This window comes from Panicum hallii, chromosome 1 (assembly GCF_002211085.1).
Source record: "Panicum hallii strain FIL2 chromosome 1, PHallii_v3.1, whole genome shotgun sequence".
NCBI lineage: Eukaryota > Viridiplantae > Streptophyta > Magnoliopsida > Poales > Poaceae > Panicum > Panicum hallii.
The window spans coordinates 20,405,966-20,427,424 of record NC_038042.1 but is presented as its reverse complement, the minus strand read 5'-3'; the positions used below and the strand labels follow the sequence as shown (position 1 = coordinate 20,427,424).

The window sequence follows — 21,459 nt, the reverse complement described above, 5'->3', positions numbered from 1 at the left end:
ATACTTAGCAACTCGCCAAAACAGCAACTCAGTACCTGGAGGAATCGACTTCTTGCGCCTTGCATTTGCGCACTTGTCAGTGGCCCTTCGGCACCGGTGGGAGGGCGCCGGCCAACTCCACGCTCTGGTCGGAGGAGTTGTCCCGACGCAGTGCTCCTTTGGCTCCTTCGCTCGCCTGTGAGTCCACGCATTTTGTGGACTCGCTGCTGCCTTGAGCCGCAGCAAGTTGAGCCTTCTTGGTTGCAGTGGCAGCAGAAGGGAGGAGATGATACGCTCGGGGGAGGTCCGGTTGCGGCGGGTAGCTGCAGTACAGCTCCGTGTGACCCTGCAGAAAGTTATTCAGTCAATTAACGGTGCAATAGCAGATTTCTTCAGCGAAAAGAAGTCGAATACTTACCGTCTTGGGCGGATTTCGTGCGGAGAACAACGTGGGCACGTACGGCACGGCGTCCACGTCTAGCAGCACCCGCTGAACTCGCTGGAGCGCGACTTCATCTGGCAACTCCTCTGTGCACATGCGAGAAGGGTCAGCGGGGCCTGTGTACTCGAAGCCCAGGCAACAGCGCTGCTGGATGGGTTGGACGCGGCGTTTGTAAAATGAGAACATGACGGAGGCGCCGGTCACTCCCTTCTTCTTCTGTGCCTCGATGGCCTCCAGCAGCTCTCTGACTTGAATCATCTCCATGCCGGAGGGTTCAAGGTTCCATTCCCCCCTCACCACTGGCGGTCTGTTCGACTTCGTCGGGAGATGGGGCGCATGGTTTTCGATGTAAAACCACTGGTTCTTCCACCCAGGGAGGTTTGAGGGGAATTTGTATGAAAGGTATTTTTCGCCGACCTGCTGTCGCAGTTGGATGCCGGCGCCCCCCACTACAGCAAGTTTCTTCGTGGTAGGCTGGGGTTTGACGCGGAAGAGGAAGTGGAATAGATCCCAGTGGGGTTCGATTCCGAGAAATGCTTCGCAGAAGTGGATGAAAATGGAAATATGACAAATGGAATTAGGGTTGAGGTGATGGAGCTCAATCCCGTAATAATAAAGAAGGCCACGAAAGAAAGAACAAGTGGGGAGGGCCAATCCCCGTTCAGCAAAATGGAAGAATGTGACGATTTCGTCAACATTCTCCATGGGGAAAGGTTCACGGAAAGAGGGGCGCCAATTGACAAGGTTCTTCTCTTGCAGCAACCCCTCGGAAACTAGTTTGTTCAGATGGTTGAGGGAGCACTTACTGTGTGTCCACTCCGCGGTCGATGGCTCCGCATCTTTCTTCATTCCCTCGATCTCTGACTTCTTGGACGCCATCTCCGATGCGCTGGCCATGAGAAGCTCGGGGGTCGCGGGGAGAGGGGCGGGGAGGTCGGAGCGGGAGAATCTCCTTGAGGGGATGGCGGCGGTGCTTGGCTCGGATTGGGGAATTCGGTGGCTTTTGATGGAATGCAGATTGAAAGCGTGGTTTTTTCCTACCGCTATCGTGGGGTTAAATAACCAGCGGGGTGGGGAAAAGTTAATGTTCTGAAGTTCAGGAGTCACTTCCGAGAATATTCCGAATATGAGGGGTCGTTTGATGGATTATTTGGATTGGATATTCGTTTAATCATTTTTTCAGGGTTTGTTCGCCTGAAAAAAGTGTTTTTTCGAATTAATAATCTAATACCCATCATCTGTACCATCGTTTTGGTAATTTTGCAATGTTGTCATTTTTCGCCTGCATGCCACGGTTATTGGATCCTTATCTCCAAATTTTTGTGGGATTTGGATTCAAGGCTCGGGGGCTGCGGGATACGTGGCATCGACTACTTATTTTTTCAAATCTTTTGAAGGATAAGTAGAGTCACAGACAAGTGGGACCCTCAGCCTGATTCTCCGATTCAACCTAAGGCTCGGGGCTACTCCATATGGAGTGCGATTTTTAAATCGCACGCCATAACAAAAATTCAGGGCATGAGCACCTCATAGCTTCGATGCATCCAAACAAGTACTCGAAGAAGGACTTCAAGACGAAGTTTCAGAAGAAGTCGAAGACTACTTCGAAAGTACTCGATAAGCCTGCAGTACTCAGCTACAAAGAGCTCGGGGGCTTGTCAGACCCGGGGCCACCGGGCTGGGCACGTTACGTAGTCTAAGAGATTAAGCCCGTCTTATCTCTTATTCATTCTGTTTATCTCTTGTTTATCCCGTTTAAATAGGAGATAGAGCTAACCAACACGGAGAGGACCTACTTGAATATGCTCTTGTATGATCCCTCGATGGGGGGTTGGTTAGCATCTTTGTAACTCTGACCTCTCGGATATATAAGGGAGGTCAGGGACCTCCCTCAAAAAAAGAAGATCATTAGGTCATTCTACACCAAAGGAAATACAAATCACCATACAGGACGTAGGGTATTATGCTCCGTGCAGCCCGAACCTGTCTAAAAGTCTTGTGTTCCTTGCACCATCGAGTTCCTGATCTCGGCGTCCCCTCACCCAAAACTTACCACCTTGGGTATATCCCTCGGTGGGCAGCCGGTTAAACACCGACAGCTCCAGTGCTTCATCCACGCGGCGGGGCGGCGAACAGAGAGAGGCCGGCGTTCAGGCGGCGCTGGCAGTGCCAGAACATCGTGGCACTCGGCGAGAAGGCTAGCAAAGGGAATTAGGAATGGCAGCAAGACTATGGGGCGACGCGTGGAAGGAAAACCCAGCAGGAGGTGGAGCTTGGGGTGCGGCGCCGGCGGTGAGCGGCGGTGGCAGGAGCAGAGCAGAGGGGGAAGCGGCAGTGACAGAGGAAAAAGAAGCAACAGGTGTCAGTAGGACTTGTTTGCAATTTCCAAAAAGTTCAGGGACCTCTCGGTAAACTAAGATTTCCCACTGCTACACAGGTCAAATGAGAAAATGCTCAAATAAAAGTTGTAGAGTTTTTCAAACTCTACAACATTGCTTTAGGGCCTAGGTTCAGAAACTCAAAGTTTACAGCTTTTTAGATTGCATTTTGAAACAAAGATGGAATTTAAATTAACTTTGTCTTTGCCCACCTAAATTTAATCAAATTTTGGGCATGTTTACAATTTTTCTGGATTGTCATGATTACTTGTATTTTTACACATTAATCCTTAAGTAAATCTGAATTTTACTTTTATACTTCAATCATTTCACATATAAACCCTTATATCTTCGTGTTAATTACATATAGGTCCTTAGTTTCATATAAAGTCTATTTTTCTTAGGTTTTAACTTAACTTTTGTACTTTTCTTCTCTATGGTCATTTAGGTTTGACACTTAATAGTACTTTTACCCAATTACACTCAAGTACTTTTATAATTCATAAATTACAAATATACCCCTAGCTATCCTGTACAACTCACCTACATCAAAGCAAGCATACATATAAGATATCCAAACTTAGTATCTAGGTTTCTAACTATCTGGATGTTACAATTTGTACCATCACACCAGTTATTTATCATGGGGATATTTTTACACCGCATGCCATGACTTTTGTATCCTTATTTCCAAACCTGAGAGATTTAGATTCAAGGCTCGGGGGGCTGCGGGATACGTGGCATCGACTACTTATTTTTTCGAATTTATTTGAAAAGTAAGTAAGGAAGATTCAAGACTAATGCGACCCTCAGCCTGATTCTCCGATTCAACCTAAGGCTCGTGGGCTACTCCATATGGAGTGCGATTTTTCAATGGCACACCAAATCAAGGAAGTAATTCGGGGCATGAGCACCTCATAGCTTCGATGCAGCCAAGAAAGTACTTGAAGAAGAACTTCAAGACGGAGCTTCAAGAGAAGCCGAAGACTACTTCCAAAGTACTCGAGAAGCCTGCAATACTCAGCTACGAAGAGCTCGGGGGCTTGTCAGATCCGGGGCTACGGGGCTGTGTACATAACGTAGCTTAAACGGGGTTAAGAGATAAAGCCCATCTTATCTCTTATTTATGTTGTTTTCTACTCGTTTGAGTAGGAGATAAAGCTAGTCGGTGCAGAAGGAAACTACTCGAGTTATACCCGGGTACAATTCCTTGGCTAGTATTGACTAGATCCGTGTAATCCTGACCTCCTGGATATATAAGGGGGGTAGGGACCCATTCAAAACACAACAACATCAACACCCAAGGGAATACAAATCACCATACAGGACATAGGGTATTATGCACCTCGCGGCCCGAACCTGCCTAAATCTTGTGTTCCTTGCACCTTCGAGTTCCTGATCTCGGCGTCTCCTCACCTAAACTTACCACCTTGGGTATAGCCCTCGGTGGGCAGCCGGTAAAACTCCGACAGTGTGGCAGAACCAACCTGAATTATACCGGCTCAAATACGTGAGTCCATTCTAGAGGGCTCCAACATGCTTCAAACAGTATAATCCCTTGGCCTGTCGGGTAACGTCCTGATAAACCACCGAATACAGGATCAATAAGGTTACCTCACACGAAGGTGAGTCCAGAGATACAGTCACCATCATATTTTACATCATAGAGAATTACGTTACAAGAGTTTCTAATAGTAGTACGAAATTTCAAATTTAGAGGAAACATTACAAACTATTAAAGTTATGGTTTTTAGCAGCGGAAAACATACTCGACGATTCACAACACGCCGTCAAGATGGATGTCATGCTAAGCCCAGGCACGACATCACTTGGTATCATCAGTATTGGCCGGGGACGGATCCCATTCCACGGACCAATCATCTGGAAGAGCACAGGGCCAAAACAGGGAAAGAGTAGGGTCTTCAAAGACTTTACCTGAAAAACATGTAACTAGCAAGACTGAGTATACTAATACTCAGCAAGGCTTACCCGAGTTTGGGTATACTTTAGTCCATAACTAGACTCATGAAGGCATTTCAAGGGTTCTGGGTTTAGCTGAAAAGCAACAACGGGTATAACCTACTTTCAAGTTTTAGCTTTCAGATTCTAGCTTGATTAGCCATTCTAGGTAAGCACCTATACTAAACAAGCAAGATAGAGATTATCATCCATCAAGATTATTCCATCAACAATTACACTTTTTACTCGATGTGGCAGAAGGGATAAGCAATCTCATTCATTGTCAGAGGCGGACGATTCCTGAATCAAAATTCAACCCTGCAAGGTAAACCTAACACACACGCTTGGAATACCAACAGGGCGTCCCGAAGCAACCGTTTCCCTCATATTCCGGGTTATGGATCAGGGCCACCACAAGCGACTGCAGGACCGTACGCACACCAATTGTGCAGGACATACATCTGTAGCGCGACTACAAAACCCATATTCCTATCTGCCACGCAGAACGTACTCCCACATGTTGGTGCGTGTAAACATAAAATAAAAGTCGAGTGGTGGAGACAAGTCCATTTGCCGGGCCATTCGGGTACTAGGCTTACCGCTTACCATATTTCGCGGCATGTGGCTAGTACTTTCAAACGCTTAGCCACCACTACCACACATTTCGACCTTAACCACTTTTAACAAAACAGACAGGGTAAACCTCCAGGTCATGATACAGCACATGACCCTGTCCATTATCCTTATAGTGGTTGCAGAATTGTAAACAAGCAACTCCTATATCGCGCGAGTGACAGGAAATCACCCGACTTTTACCGGTGCTATTTAGCAGAGCATGTAAGCGATGAGGACTCGGGTTTAATACATTGGTTCCTAAGATTCATGCATCTAGGGTTTCATTACAACTCCTACACTTAATGCAAGATATAATATAAATAGACATAGATTGCAGTTTAAACAAAGTAGTGGGATATGTCCGGGGCTTGCCTTTACTGGTGGGGCTGGAGTCAGGGATGTTAGTATTATTATCTTCCGAACTTGGTTCGGGGCTTCAGACGATCCCTTGGTGACATTTGCTTGGTCTTCAGAAACATCCTCTGCAGACTCCTGGAGATCTTGTAGGTACCGTTTGCAGAAGTAGTCGTATCTACATGCAATGCAACATTACATTCAAAGTGTGCATATAAAGCTATTCTACTTCACAACAAAGTTGCAATCCAACACTCATTTAACATACTATTCATATAACAACCCAAAAGATCTGAAACTAAACTTAAACAGAACTTTAGAGGGATAACTAATTAGAATCGGCTATTTGTTGAAGATTACGATAGAGCCGATCGGAACAACAGGGGTTTAGCGGATAGAATTGGTAAAGAAGGAGCTATCTACACATTTTTAGAAAATCTGTTGATTTCTATTCGGAAGAGAATCAGCATGAGTAGTTTCTGTATATGACCAGAAGAGATTAACCGGTTTGGTTTCACCAAAGGTTAAAACGGCTGATAGAGATTGGAATATTAAGGGTACAGTGTTTCAAGGATAGATCAAGGAAGGATCTTGCCGATTGGATTATCAGCATGTCTTTGGTCTATCTAATTGGTTGGTGTATTGGTCTTGGCCTTAACCAATGCTATCTTACTGATCTAGGGTTGTGTACTTTGGTCTGGGTAGTCGATTGAAAGATGCATCGGTTTCCCAATTGATCGATGAAAGCATCGATTACTCTAGCAGAGGGATGATTCCTAAAGCAGTTGTGTCTTAATTGAGATGTGCTTAAGTGTCCTCCTAGGTAACTAGGTGTAGTTGTATCAGCTCGATTACGTCAACACAACAATTGAGTGACGTACGGCCGATTGGGGTGTGGTTAAGGGTATGTGACCGATAGATAGATAACCGATCCCTCAGTCGATAAATCGGCTGATAGAAGTGTGTGGATAAGGATGGGAAAACTAAGGATTGATCGGCCATATTTGACCGATATGGAAAACAACTAGAATCGGCTTGGATCGGCCGATAGCAAGAACTTTAAGATTGTGTGTGCATCTTCGATACATCGACTATATGCAACCGATGTAGGACAGAACAAAAGAAATGTATCGGCTGACAGCTGTTACACAGAAACATCATAGACTCAATTGAAACGAATGCTTAGCGGCTGAGCTAATAGTCGACGCTGAAGCATAGCTGCAGAGATGTATTAGCTAAGCAGCAGATACACAAGAACTAACAAGGATCCTTATACGAAAAGGACCTTAAGGAAACAGCAATCAAGATAGGAATAAAGTCTTGATGGCAGGGATATGAGCACTCGTGTGATAAGATTAACTAGATATCACACAGTTCTACTTAAGACATATATCCTATGATTTACCTTTCAGCTACAGCACATGCATATCTCGTACGGTACAAATAAAGCACACATTTCCTAATATTTAACCTAGACCACAATTCAAAGACTTCAACTCAAGAGCACAACATAAAACTTGTAGATTTTAACCTAAGGATTCAAACAAAACTGATTTTGTATTTTTATGAACTTCTTACGAATTCCTACGAAATGTAGAAGTTCACTGATTTGAAATAAAGAAGGCTTTGGAAATTTTACAAGGAACACCCTTAAACTTTCTAAATTGAAGCAATTAAGTCCCTGGTTGGGGAAAACAGAGAACAGGAAGATAACAACGATGTTCCGGCAAAAGGGGTCGCCGGTATTAGGAAGATTTAGTGAATCAGGGCAAACCTTGGGGTAGCCTTGGTTGTAGAGAAGAACGGATGGAAAGTGAACTCCCGTGGCGAACAGGATCGGTGATAGGAAGTGCTCGACGGTGACGAGGTTCCGTGGGTGACGAAGAAGTTTGCCGGGAAGGGTTGCAGTGGGTGGAAGATGGTCGGGGGTACTTCTCACGGTGGCCCGTGGCGACAATAGTCGGCTTTGCCACGACGATGATGTTCCGGCATATAGGGATCGAAGAAGCTCGATAAGAGGGTTAACGAGCTTTCTCGAGGTGTTGTGGTCTTGCTCGGACGATCGGCAAGGAATAGGAGTTGCTGGATGTCGTGGACCATGGGACAAGACGATGGAGCCGGATTGGTTTGCTATGCTGACTCCTTTGCGGACCTCAGGGTTCTCCTGCTCACAGGCTAAGCCTCCACTGCTCACGCGCGTGTGCCGCTGAGACACGGCCGGCACACTCGCGTAGCTTCCTGCAGGACCGCCGCGCCTGATCGCATCTCCGGTGCGCCGCTTCTGCTCTGCTCCCACACCAACAACCCCCAGCCTGCATGCGCGTGGTCGGTTGCCTTGCATACACACGCGCTTGCAGAAACGAACTGAGTCGGTCGTCAGTTCTGCGTTGACCTCTGCATGGGTGGAGGGAGCTCGCTGAGCCTGGCTGCACCGTGGCTCCTCTGAGCTCGTCGCATCCGGTTGCCACCTCCGCTTCGTCGCCGGTGTTACGCTCGCTTAGCCACTTCGCAAGCTCGGCGCCGGGCCACCTCTAGGTCCTTCACGAGCAGGGCCCCGTCGAGCCGCCGCATCGCGGCTCCTCCCGCGCACGCGCGCCTGTGCGCCATCACAACATCCGTCCGACGGCGTCCTAAACCTGCCGCTCCGACACGGTGTCCAGCATGCTCGCCGCCTCGTTCAGCCGCAGGACCCTCGCGTTCTTCAGCACCGCACGTGCAAGCGCGATTCTCTGCTCGCCCGACAACTGCACTGGGCCACGCCGCTCTGCACGTCCTGCCGGTCCCGTGGCTCGGGCTCACCCACGTCTGCGCCGCCAAGTCCCGAGCCTGCTCCAGTACTCCAGCGCCACGGCCGTTCACCCACGCCAACGCCCTGCGCACGCCGTCGCCCGCTCGCGCGCCTCCGCTCGCGAGCCGCAGCCGGCCACCGCGCTACCGTCGCTCGCTTGCCCGAGCCGCAGCCGCACCGCGGCTCCACCTGCACCACCGGCTTCCGCGCGCGCTCCGCATCCGCGCTTGCGCCGCTCCGGCCGAGCCAGCGCCGCCAGCCTCCTGCGCCGAGCCACCGCAGTCGCCCACGCCTGCGCCTGCACGCGCCACACCTGGGCCACGTCCTGTGCCCGCGCACGTCTGCGCCTCCCGCGCGCGCTAAGCCCGCGCGCCCGAGCCGCAGCTGCGCGCCGCCCGCCTGCGCCAGCTCGCCCGGCCGCCTGGAGCCGCTCGCGCCGCCGGCACTTGCGCACGCCCGAACCCGGCGCCCCCAGCCAGCCGCGCGCCCCGCGCCAGCCCCGAGCCGCGCCCGGCCAGCGCGCCTGCGCCTGAGCCGCCCGCGTGTGACAGTTCATGTATTTGCAATGCTAGGCAAATATTTTGTTAGTGTGAAATATGTGTTTGTTTGTATAAAGCTTATGTGTGTTTATGGGAAACTTTTGAAAATTTAAAAGTACAAGTAAAAAGGATATTTTTGTAATTACAGAAAAAACCTAGGGTTGTTTTTGTAAAAATGTATTTGGATGAAGGTAATTTCAAAATGAGTAAAAGATGGTTTTGTAAACATGCTTTTTTTATTTTATCCCTTGTAAAAATATATATTTATTTATCCAAAAGTTTCATTTGAAATGTGTGTGTTGAAATATGCAAAATTTTTGGGTAAAATGGTAAAAATTAAGGATGTTTATGTAATTTATAAAAATACAAGTCCTTTAATGCAAATATTTGATTTACAAAAGTAACTTTCAAAATTACTCAGGGCTAAAGTGTAAAAGTGCAAGTCATCATGACGAGTCTATCCCGTCATTATGACGTGTCATAAATTCTTGCATTTAGGTCCTGAATATTTTAAAATTACACTCTTAGGACAAAAGTAATTCAAATCCAACTTTTGCTCAAAATTTCACGTGCAAAGATGCGAGTTTCAAGTTTTTGAACTTGAGCCCTAAAGCAATGTTGTAGAGCTTGAGAAACTCTCCAACTTTTGTTTTGGGCATTTCTTCATTCGGGTTTTAAATCAACGGAAAAATTTGCTTTACAAACAAGTCCCTGCAATTTTCTGTATTTACATATAGGTCCTTGGGAAATCTCCTTTTCCCTTCTCCTCTGTTCCCTTGTCCCTGGCCCTTATCTTCTTTCCTCACGGCAGCAGCTCTGTTCAATTCCATTTTCCTTTCTTCTTCTCCATCCCTATCCCCGTCTCTCTCTCTCATCTACCCTCTCCTTCACCGGTTCAGGCAGCCACGGCAGGTGCTCGGAGGGAGTGGGGCGCTCTGCCCAGGGCGGCCGCGGCAGGCAGGCGAGCGGCGCCAGGCGGCGGGCCCAGGGGGCAGGAGCGCGCGGGACGCGCGGCTGGCGAGCAGCCTTGGCGGCGCGCGCGGCTCGGCCCGCGGCCGGGCGAGCCAGCGCAGGCGCGGAGCGACGGGCCCGAGCGAGCGCAGGAGGCGCGGTCCAGGCGGAGGCAGGTGGCGTGCAGGTGGGCGCCGGCGATGCGCGGAGTGCTGAGCGCGCGGTTGGCGGGGCCGGCAGTACGCAGGGCGCGTGGCTCGCGGGTGCAAGCGCGAAGCAGGCGCCGGGCGGATGCGGGTGCTGGCGGCGTGGAGCAGGAACGCGCGCGGGCTTGGGCGCGATGCAGAGCCGGCGCGGTGCGGAGCGGGCTCGGGCGAGCGGCCCCGAGCGGCTGGTGGCGGCGCGGGCACAGACGCCTGGCAAACGCAGATGCTGGCTGAGCAGTGCAGTGCAGGTGGCCGTGTTCTACGTCGGGGAGCTGCAATGCGAGGGGGAAATTGGAGGGCAGGAAGTGCAGCCAGGAGGACCGTAGGCCAGGCCCAGGGGCGAAGCGAGGCCGGCTCGGCGCTGACGGGTTGGATGCGCGCGGCGTGCAGCGGCGGCTCGTGGCCGGAGCAGGAGCAGCGCCGGTGGCGCGCATGAGCCGAGCGCAGGAGCGAAGCCAACGGCTTCAGGCGAGCAGACGGCGCTGGCTCGCGGGCGTTGGGCGAACAAGAGCTAGAGCACAGCACAGTGGAAACAACGCGTCGGTTCGGGAGTGGCGAGGGCAGGAGCGAGGGTGTGGCAGATGCGAGCGCGCGGGTGGAGCAACGCGTGCGCGGCAGAGCAGTGTAGCGCGCAGCGAAGGCACGGCAAGGCCGAAGCGAGCGCGTGACCAACAACGGAAGAAGGAGGAAGATCTATGCAGGGCAACAACGTGCAGAGCGGCGGCGTGCAACGGATGACGGAGTTCCCGGTGGGCGAGCTCAGGCCGCGACCGAGTTGGTGTGCAGGAGGGTCGCGCGTGATGGACATTAGAGGCCGTCGAGGAAAACGCAACGGAAGGCACAACCCTAATGCAAGTGGACCACGGTCCTCGTGAAGGCGGAAGTGTGATTACGGCGTGGCGAATTAGAAAAAGAAGCCGCGAAGCAAAGACAGTGGTCGGGCGTGACGAGCTCGGAGGAGATGCGGTGCAGTCAAGTCAAGGAGGATTTCTTCTTGTGCGAGCAGAGATGTTCGGTCGGCCTGACTTTGGCATCGCATGTGCGTGGGAAGAGGAAGTTCAACCCGTGAGCAGGAAAACCCTAGGGTTCGCGGAGAAGTCGGTATAGCGAACCCATTCGGCTCCATCGTCTCGTCCCATGATCCCCGACATTCAACGGTTCTTGCCCCTCGTGGATCGCTCAACCGTTATAACCACGAATCACCCCGAAGACTACTTCTTCGGCCATTCTCTAACCACTACAATCCCCGGCGAGCTTCTTCGTCACTCATGGAGTCTCGTCATTGTCGAGCTCTTCTCGTCGCCAATTCTGTTCACCGCGGGAATTCACTTTCTGCTTGTTCTTCTCCACAACCAAGGTTTGCCCTGATCCACTGAATCTTCTTAATGCCGGCGATTCTTTTGCCGGAATATCGTCGTTAACTTCCTGTTATCTGTTTTCCCGAATCAGGGACTTGATTGTTATGTTTTAGAAAGTTCTAGGGTGTTCTTTATAAAATTTCCAAAGCTTTCTGTATTTCAAATCGATGAACTTCTACATTTCATAGATTTTCGTAGAAAGTTCATAAAAATGTAAAATCAGTTTCGTTTGAAACCCTAAGTCAAACTCTACAAGTTTTATGTTATGATCTTGAGTTGAGGTCTTTGATGTGTAGTCTAGGTCAAATGTTAGGGAATGAATGTTATATTGTGCTTTATATTGTATGCTTGTGTTATAGCTAAAGAGTAAGCTATAGAAGTTATGTCGTAAGTAGAGATATGCGATATCTAGTTAATCCTTTCCCACGAAGTGCTCATATCCTTACCGTTAAGACGTTATCCTTGTCTTGATTGCCGTTTCCTTAAGATTCTCTTCGTATGAGGATCTTTGTTAATTCATATGCATCTATTGCTTAGCTTATACATCTCTGCAGCTGCGATTCAATATCAGCTTTTGATTCAGCCGCTAAGCATCCATTTCCTTGAGTCTAGGATATTTCTGTGTAACAGCTGTCAGTCGATACCTCTATCATCGACCGATTAGCTGATACGGTTGTTACCTTTTTAGTATCGGCTACTGCCGATACAATTCTTTTGATCTGTTCTGTATCGACTGCACAGAGTCGATGTATCGGAGAAACACACACGATCTAAGGGTTTTTGCCATCGACCGACCCAAGCCGATTCTAGTTACTCTCCATACCGGTCACATAGAGCCGATCGATCCTTAGTTTCTTCCCCCTCCATATCCACACGCTTCTATCAGTCGAATTATCGACTGAAAGATCGGCTGTCTATGTCTATCGGTCATATACCCTTAACCACACTCCAATTAGATATATGTCACTCAATAGTTGTGCTAACGTAATCGAGTCGATACAACCACACTTAGTTACTGAGAATAACACTTAAGCACATCTCAGTTAATACAACTGTTTTAGGAATCATCCTTCTGCCAGGGTAATCGATGCTTTTATCGATCACCTAGGAAATCGATGCACCTTTCCATCGGCTAAACCTCTGTTGTTTTCAATCGGCTCTATTGTAACCCTCAACAAGTAGCCGATTCTAATTAGTTATCCTTCCAAAGCTCTATCTAAGTTTAGTTTCAGATCTTTTTGGTTGTTACATAAATAGTGTGTTATATGAGTGCTGGATTGCAACTTTGCTGTGAAATAAAATAGTTTTGTGTGCACGCTTGAATGGAATGTTGCATTACATGTAGATACGACTACTTCGGCAACGGTACCTACGAGATCTCCCCGGAGTCTACGGAGGATGTTCCTGAAGATCAAATGAACGTCACCAAGGAATTAACTGAAGCCCCGAACCAAAGTTCGGAAGATATTGACATTTCTGACTTCAGTCCCACCAGTAAAGGCAAGCCCCGGACATATCCCACTACTTTATTTACACTGCAATCTATATCTATTTATCTATACTTATGCATTAAGTCTAGGAATCGAAGTGAAACCCTAGATGCATGAATCCTAGGAACCCAATGTAATGCTCCCGAGTCCTTATCGGATAGATGCTCCGCTAATAGGACCGGTAGAAGTCGAGTGATTTCCTGTCACTCGCGCGATATAGGAGTTGCATGTTTACATTCCTGCAACCACTATAAGGATGACGGACAGGGTCATGTGTTGTATCATGACACGGAAGTTTACCCTGTCTGTTTTGATAAAAGCTTTAAGGTCGAAATGTGTGGTAGTGGTGGCTAAGTTTTTTGAAAGTACTAGCCACATACCGCGAAATATGGTAAGCGGTAAGCCTAGTACCCGATTGGCCCGGCAAATGGACGCGCTCCCACCACTCGACTTTTATTTTATGTTTACACGCACCGACATGTGGGAGTACGTTCTGCAAGGCAGACAGGAATACGGGTTTTGTAGTCGCGCTACAGACGTATGTCCTGTACACACTGGGTGTGCGTACGGTCCTACAGTCGCTTGTGGTGGCCCCGATCCATAACCCGGAATATGAGGGAAACGGTTGCTCGGAACACCCTGTCGGTACTCCGAGCGTGTGAGTTAGGTTTACCTTGCAAGGTTAAATTCGATTCGAATCGTCCGCCTCTCACGAAGATTGAGATTGCTTATCCCTTTTACCACATTGAGTAAGAAGTGGAACTAATGATGGATAATCTTGATGGATGATATTCACTACCTTGCTTGCTTAGTGTAGGTGCTAATCTAGAATAAATACTCAACTAGAAGATGAAAGCTAAAACTTGAAAGTAGTTCGTACTCTTTGTTGCTTTTCAGCTGAAAATAAACCCAGAACCCTCACAATGCCTTCATGAGTCTAGTTATGGGCTAAAGTATACCCAATCCCGGGTAAGCCTTGCTGAGTATTAGTATACTCAGCCTTGCTAGTTTTATGTTTTTCAGGTAAAGCCTTTGAAGACCCCACTCTCTCCTTGCCTTGGCCCTGTGCTCTTCCAGCAGATTGGTCCGAGGAATGAGATCCGTCCCCGGCCAATACTGATGATCTCGAGTGATGTCGTGCCCGGGCTTAGCATGGCATCCGTCTTGATGACGTATTGTAAATCATCGCGTATGTTTTCCGCTGCTAAAAGCCAAAACTTCAACAGTTGTACTGTTTTCTCTAAGTTTGAAGTTTCGTATTACTTTTGAAAACACTTATCATGTAATTCCTTGTGATGTAAAATATGATGGTGATTGTATCTCTGGACTCACCTTCGTGTGAGATAACCTTATTTGATCCTGTGTATCGGTGGTTTATCGGGACGTTACTCGACAGGCCAAGGGATTATACCGTTTGAAGCACGTTGGTGCCCTCGGGATTGGACTCGCGTACTTGAGCCGGTATAATTCAGGTTGGTTCTGCCACACCGCGCCGGCGCCAGGAGCTGGGCCGCCGCCAGGAGAGAAAGAAAGAGAGAGAGAGAGAGAGAGAGAGAGAGAGAGAGAGAGAGAGCCCGGTGGATAAGGTTGGAAGCCAGAGAAAGAGGCGCCAGGGAGAAGAAACAGAGGAGAAAGGGAAAAGAGACTTCCCAAGGACTTATGCGCAATTTCAAAAAACTACAGGGATCTGTTTGTAAAGCAAAATTTCCCATTGATTTAAAACCCTAATGAAGAAATGCCCAAAACGAAAGTTGGAGAGTTTTTCAAACTCTACAACATTGCTTTAGGGCTCAAGTTCAAAAACTCAAAACTTATATCTTTACACGTGAAATTTTGAACAAAAGTTGGATTTGAATTACTTTTGTCCTAAAGAGTATAATTTTATAAAATTCAGGACCTAAATGCAAGCATTTATGACACGTCATGATGACGGGATAGACTCGTCATAATGATTGGATAGACATGTCATGATGACTTGCACCTTTTACACTTTAGCCCTGAGTAATTTTGAATGTTACTTTTGTAAATCAAATATTTGCATAAAAGGACTTGTACTTTTATAAAATTACATAAATACCCTTATTTTCATCACTTTACCCAAAATTTTTACACACTTCAACACATACATTTCTAACGCAACTTTTTGGATAAATATATATTTTTACAAGACATAAAGTAAGAAAAACATGTTTGCAAAACCACCCTTCACTTATTTTGAAGTTACCTCCTATCCAAATACATTTTACAAAAACAACCCTAAGTTTTTCCATAATTACAAAAATACCCTTTTTACACAAGCTTTACACTAACAAACACATATTTCACACTAACAATTAATATGTCTAGCATTACAAGTACAGAAACTGTCACAGACAGGTACCCCAAAACCTAACGACCGAGAGGCTACTACCTTTGACGCAGAGCGCCATCATTCAACTGGACCAGCAGGACCCCATGTCGTCGCTGCAGCCCACCCGCTCAAGATCGGAGCGTCACGTGAGCTCCATCCCCCAGGTTAGTCGTATCCTAGGAGGAGGACCCAACCCTCAAGGGAACGACAACCACCACCACAACCAAGAAAATCTAGGTGGCCATGGACACCAGCACGCCCAGTAATCTGCACGCAGCCACGCTGACCAAGAAGTACAACAGCCTCCACGACAGTCGGGCAACCACCAGATTGCAAGGCCCCAAGCCGGCGGTCACTCTGTGGAGGCCACGGCTGTGACACCATAGGTGTCAAAATTGTAACACACAAGGAAAAGAATGTGTAATGTATGTGTTGAATTGAGTGAAATTGAGTGAATGTGTGGAAATAAGGACCTATGCGTAATTATTTCAAAAATATGAGTCCTTTTATGCAAATATGTGAATTACAAATATAACTTCCAATTTTTACTAGGGGTCAAAGTGTAAAGTGTTAGTCATCATTGCATTACACAAAACTTGCAATTAAGTCCAAAAATATATGCAATTTACCCTAATAAGGACAAAAACCTCATAAAGCTTGAATTAAGTCCAAAATTTCAAAATAAAGCTCCATCCTTTGGGTTTGTGAATTTAAACCCTAAACAAAAGTTGTAGGGTTTGAAAAGCTCTACAACTTTTAATTTGACCATTTTCTCATTTGAGTTTTAGAATAGTGGGAAATTTTGTGTTACAGTGAGGTCCCTGGAGTTTTTGGAGTTTACATCTCAGCCCCTGCCCCCCCCCCCCTCTTCTTCTTCCTCTGCTCCCCCTCTACCACGCAGCAGCGCCACCGCTGGCCGCCGTGCCACGCCGCTCGAGGCCCCCTGCCTCTCCTGGCCTCCACACGTCGCCCCTGAGCTCGCCACCGCCTCAACCCCTTCCTGCTGGCCTTCCCCAAGCGCGCCACGCTGCTCCACCGCTGCTTGAGCTGCCAGCAGCTGCTTGCCATCGCAGGCCGCCGCCGCTCACTGCCGCTGCAGCTCTGCCCGCGCCACCTCCTGCTCTGGCAGCTCCCACGTGTCGCCCCCAGGCCGGCCGCCGCCCTAGCTCTTCTCCTCTGGCCTTCTCTCATGCGCTCCACGTCACCCCGCATCTGCCCGAGCTCTGCCCGGCTGCCACCTCGCCGCCGTCGAGGCTAGCGTCGTGCATGCCTCCCCCACCCTTCTTTTCTGGTCCAAGACCTTCAGTAGCTTCCCCTCCCTCCATTTCGCTCTCCCTTGCATTCGCATTTCACCACGAGCTTCGAATCCACCATCGCCGCTGCTCTTCGTCTCTGACGAGCTCTGCTCAACGTGGGCAGACCACCCCAGCCCTTCCCGATCCACGACAGCCCCTCCCATAGCTTCGCCTTGACCCTATGAAGCTCACCACCCTTCACTTGACTTCTTTGAGCTTCGATTTGGCCTTCCCGATGCTCGCCGGTGTTCTTCTCCTCCGCCGTCATCACGGTCACCGGCCTTCGCCAACGTTGATCATCGGAACATCGCCGTCGCCGTCGACCTCTCCGCCGCCGCCTCGGTCTGCCATGGAGATTTACCTTTCCGACCACCCCAACCCTCGCCAAGGTGATCAATGGAACCGCCTTGCTCCCCTCGAGCTTCTCCCCAACCTCTGGATCGCCGCCGGTAAACCCCCTCGCCGGAACATCGCCACCATAGTCGAGCTCCATCACCGCCGCCTCGGGTCATCGTCGTTCCACCCCCTCCGGTCGACCCTGACCATCACATCACCCCCAATAAGCTCCGCTTTAGTCCCCTGGTCCTTCCTGACCAGTTCCCCCTAGCCGCCGGCGACCACCATCGCCGGAATTTGGCCGGCAAGTCTCGGCTCTCTTCCCCGATGAGCCAAGGACTTGATTGCATTGATTTAAATCTTCCTGAGGGCCTGGCTGCAAGATTCCAGTCCCTCCCTTCAATTCAAAATCAGTGATCTTTAGAAATTTGTAAGAATTCGTAGAAAATTAAGAAAAATGTCAAACTAATCTTGTTTGAATCCTAGAAGTAAACTCTACAACTTTTGTGTTATAACTTTGTTTTGAATAAGTGACTATTTTGAATTAGAATAAATACTAGGAAATGGGTGTGCTAATTAGATCTCTTGATCCATAACTATGCTGTTGTTGAAATTTGAAACATAGGATGTGTGTCTCATATATAGCTTTATGTAAAATTTGTAAACTTAGAACTATTCCCTAGCTATGATGTTCAAGTGTCTTTGTTTTATATTGATGAAAGCTTTAGAATTTGTTCCAGAGTGAATTTGTTAGTGTTTGTAGCTAAAAATTTTACTCCAACTTTCTTGAAGCATGTGTAATCCATGATAAAATTTTGATTATCAGTAGCATAGAGTAGCTTGAATTATGAATTTAGGCTTAGATTCAAAGATAATTCATTGTTCTAGTTTATGAAAATTTATGAAATTAAATTAGAGGACTACTTTTGAATAATGTGGTATGTTCACAAAATTTTAGCACAAGATCTTGCGTAGAACTTCTGATATAAAATAGATCTTAATATCACAATGCTGTGTTCATTTATTTTATAGTATGATTGCTATAAGGATAAAAATCTTGATAAAATCATAGTAGCTTAAATTCAGATCAACCTTTTTCCAGTAAAATTTTTATCCTTAGATTTGCAATAGATCAAGCTAGAAAAATAGTTCTTGATCTAAATTTTGTTTAATTGAGTTAATTATTCTAATTGCTATGCTGCATGAAATGTTCTAAAAATTTTATGATAAGCTTATTTCAATTAGAACTAATTATACTAATTTTTATAGCATTAGTAATTATTCCTGACTTAAGGTTTTATTAGTTGACCAAGAATTAAAATAATAACTTTTTTTCTTAAAAAGACCATTAGTCTAATTGATAAAGTAAACTAATAATGTTTAAGGGAATTGGTTAGATAAATTAGGATCTTTTCCAATGCTACTTATTGTAATTAGTTTAGTTGCTTAGAATAACTCAACTTGTCAATTAATGCAAATAGGTAATTATGTTTATATACGATAAATGATTGCCCAGTACAAGAATAGATGATATGTCTGCTAAATAAAATATTTATTTATTAGATTAGAACTTTATCGTGAAGTAAAGTTCTTAAATCAACAATCATTGCTTCAAATCACTGCATATCATGTAGATTCGACTACACTCATCGACAGAACCTACGAGTTGATTCCGGAACCCGAGTAGGGTATTTCTGAAGACCAAGTAAGCATCGCCGAGGAATTAACTGAAGCCCCGAACCAAAGTTCGGAAGTTATTGACATCCCTAACCCCAGCCCCACCCAAGAAGGCAAGCCCCGGACATAAACCGCTATTTTTACTACACTGCAATTTACATATTCATGTATATCTATTTGTGCATTTAGGTTTCCAGGAATTGCTTTGAAACCTTAGTTGTATATTCCTAGGAACCTATGTATTGAATACTAGAATCTGAGTCCGACTAGCTGCTAAGCTAATAGGACCGGTAGAAGTCGAGTGATTCCCTGTCACTCGCGAGCTTTATAGGAGTTACAATGTTTACTTTTCTGCAATCACTATAAGGATGATGGACGGGGTTGTAAGCATGACTCATGACTTTGGCTAAAACCCCGTCTATGTTGATGAAAATTTGTTAAGGTCGCAGTGTGTGGTAGCGGTGGTTAAGCGTTTGAAAGTACTAGCCACATGCCGCGAAATATGGTAAGCGGTAAGCCTAGTAACCGATCGGCCCGAGGAGTGGACATACCCCCACCACTCGTAATTTGGTTTTTCGTACACGCACCGATGTGCTGGAATACGTTCCGCACAGCGGACAGGAGTACGGTCATGTAGTCGCGCTACAGACGTACGTCCTGCACATTGGATGTGCGTATGGTCCTACAGTCGCTTGTGATGGCACTGATCCACGAGTCGGAATGAAAGGCAAACGGTTGCTTCGGAACGATCATTGGATGTTTCAAGCGTGTGAGTTAGGTTTACCCTTGCAAGGTTTTGAAATTCGATTCAGAATCATCCGTTTCTCGCGGAGATTGAGACTGCTTGATCCCTTTGCCACATAGAGTAATAAGAGCAACCTGATGATGATCAAAGATGATGTTTGTTTAGAAATTTCCACCATGTTTGAGTAGCTATAATTGCTTACTTAGAAAGGATAACCAACTAGAACCTGAAAGCTAAAAGTTGAAAATAATGATCTACTCTTTGTTGCTTTTCAGCTAAAACTATACCCAGAATCATTACAAGCCGTCATAGTCTAGTTATATGGCTAAGTATACCATGAAATGGGTAAGCCTTGCTGAGTATTAGAATACTCAGTCTTGCAATGTGACTTTTGTTCAGGTAATCCCCTTGAGGACTCTGCTCTTCCTGTGCTTTGGCCCTATGCTCTTTCTGATGGTTAGTCCATGGAGTGGGATCCGTCCTCGGCCAACACAGGTCCCTCCGAGTGATATTGAGCTTGGCTTAACTCAATATCCGTTCTGCGACGTTAGGTAGTGTCGTGTTTTACTTTCCACTGCAGATACTCTAACTTTAAACAGTTTGTATAAATTCGTACTAGTTAGGTCTTGCTACCATATACGTTTAAATACTAATGTAATATTATGCCTGTGATGTAAAATTGTCAGGGCTTGTATCTCTGGACTCGCCTTCATGCGAGGTACCTTGTTTTGATCCTGGGTTAGGTGGTTTTATCGGGACTTTACCCGACAGACCACGGGGTTACACCATTTGAAGTGCAGCTGAGTCATTACTGCCTTCTGAGAAAGGATCAGCGTACTTGAGCCGGTGTAATTCAGGTTGGTTCTGCCACAACGGCCACCATGGAAACCTCCACGACGTGCCTACAGTTGACCTAAGGCAGATGATCAACGAAGGTCGTGATGCTCAAGATATCATCAACTCGAGACACCATGAGCGCAGTGGTGATCCACGCAACGTCGATGATAGTGATTGCTTCCCAGCTTTTACTAGCAACATCACCTCCGACAACTGCCCAAGGGAGTTCAAGCCAGTCGGCTGATGAGGACATCAACTACAACACGAGTACGTCTACGTCAGCAGCACCTTTCCCGGCGACACCAGATGCTCCTCCACCCCAGGTGCCACCTCCTTCTGGACCAATCACTCGGGCCCGTGCAAGAGAATTGAACTTCATCATGCTACTGAAGAACGAAGGCCCAGAGGAATAGATGCTGGCCCAACTGAGGCCCTTGTGTGGGCGCCTAGGGCTAGCCACCACTAGGGGCTGCGCTCCCTCCCTAGCCGCCCTCTCCTAGGGGCTGCGCCCCTCTCTCCCTCTATTTAGATAGAGGCATCATTTCTTTCCAGACGCGAGTTTTGTTTACATTTAGCATTAGCTACTCTTGACACGCGCAAAATAGCGCTGTCCTCATGTAATTCAGAACTCCACCTTCGAGTGATAATCAGATTGCTCGCATCTTTTTCTTGTTCGTTCTTCGATTGCGAACAGGAAATGATCTTCGTGATCAAGCTGACCTTGCATCAACAAGGTCGGTAACCACAGGGAGTTGGTTCAGTGATTGCATTGGCGCTACGGGCTCGCTCGTCGTAGTCGGATCGTGAGGGTCATCTTCCACCAAGTCGAATTTATCCCCACTCACCGAAAGATCGGGCACTCCGACTCTATCAAGTGGTATCAGGTTTCCAGGTTGATCGGTGAGTTTATCTAGTGTTCTTCCTACAGTCTACAAAACCAAAACAAAAATATATTTCAGGTTCGATCATTGTCCCAGCAACCTTTTGAGCCTGGCACTTTCTTTCAATAATTTGCATTGTTGAATTTGTGTGCTTACGCGTTAAATTGTTGCTGGTTGCATTGTGTCTCTTGTTCTTTCTTTTTCTCGCACCGCCGCCATTTCCATCACTACACAGCTTCCCAGCATACACTGATTTCCCCCTGATCGCGCTTCTCTGGA

General features: G+C 47.2%; 1 protein-coding gene across 1 annotated transcript; it reads right to left on the bottom strand.

Annotated features, from left to right (window-relative positions):
- Nucleotides 1-9,906: 9,906 nt before the first annotated feature.
- LOC112896462 (translation initiation factor IF-2-like) lies at nt 9,907-16,972 on the bottom strand. Its single transcript, XM_025964438.1, has 2 exons — nt 16,831-16,972; nt 9,907-10,421 (listed from the first exon to the last, which is right to left on the bottom strand). Exons 1-2 carry the CDS (start codon nt 16,970-16,972, stop codon nt 9,907-9,909), a joined length of 657 nt encoding a protein of 218 aa, XP_025820223.1.
- Between the last annotated feature and the right edge of the window lie 4,487 nt (nt 16,973-21,459).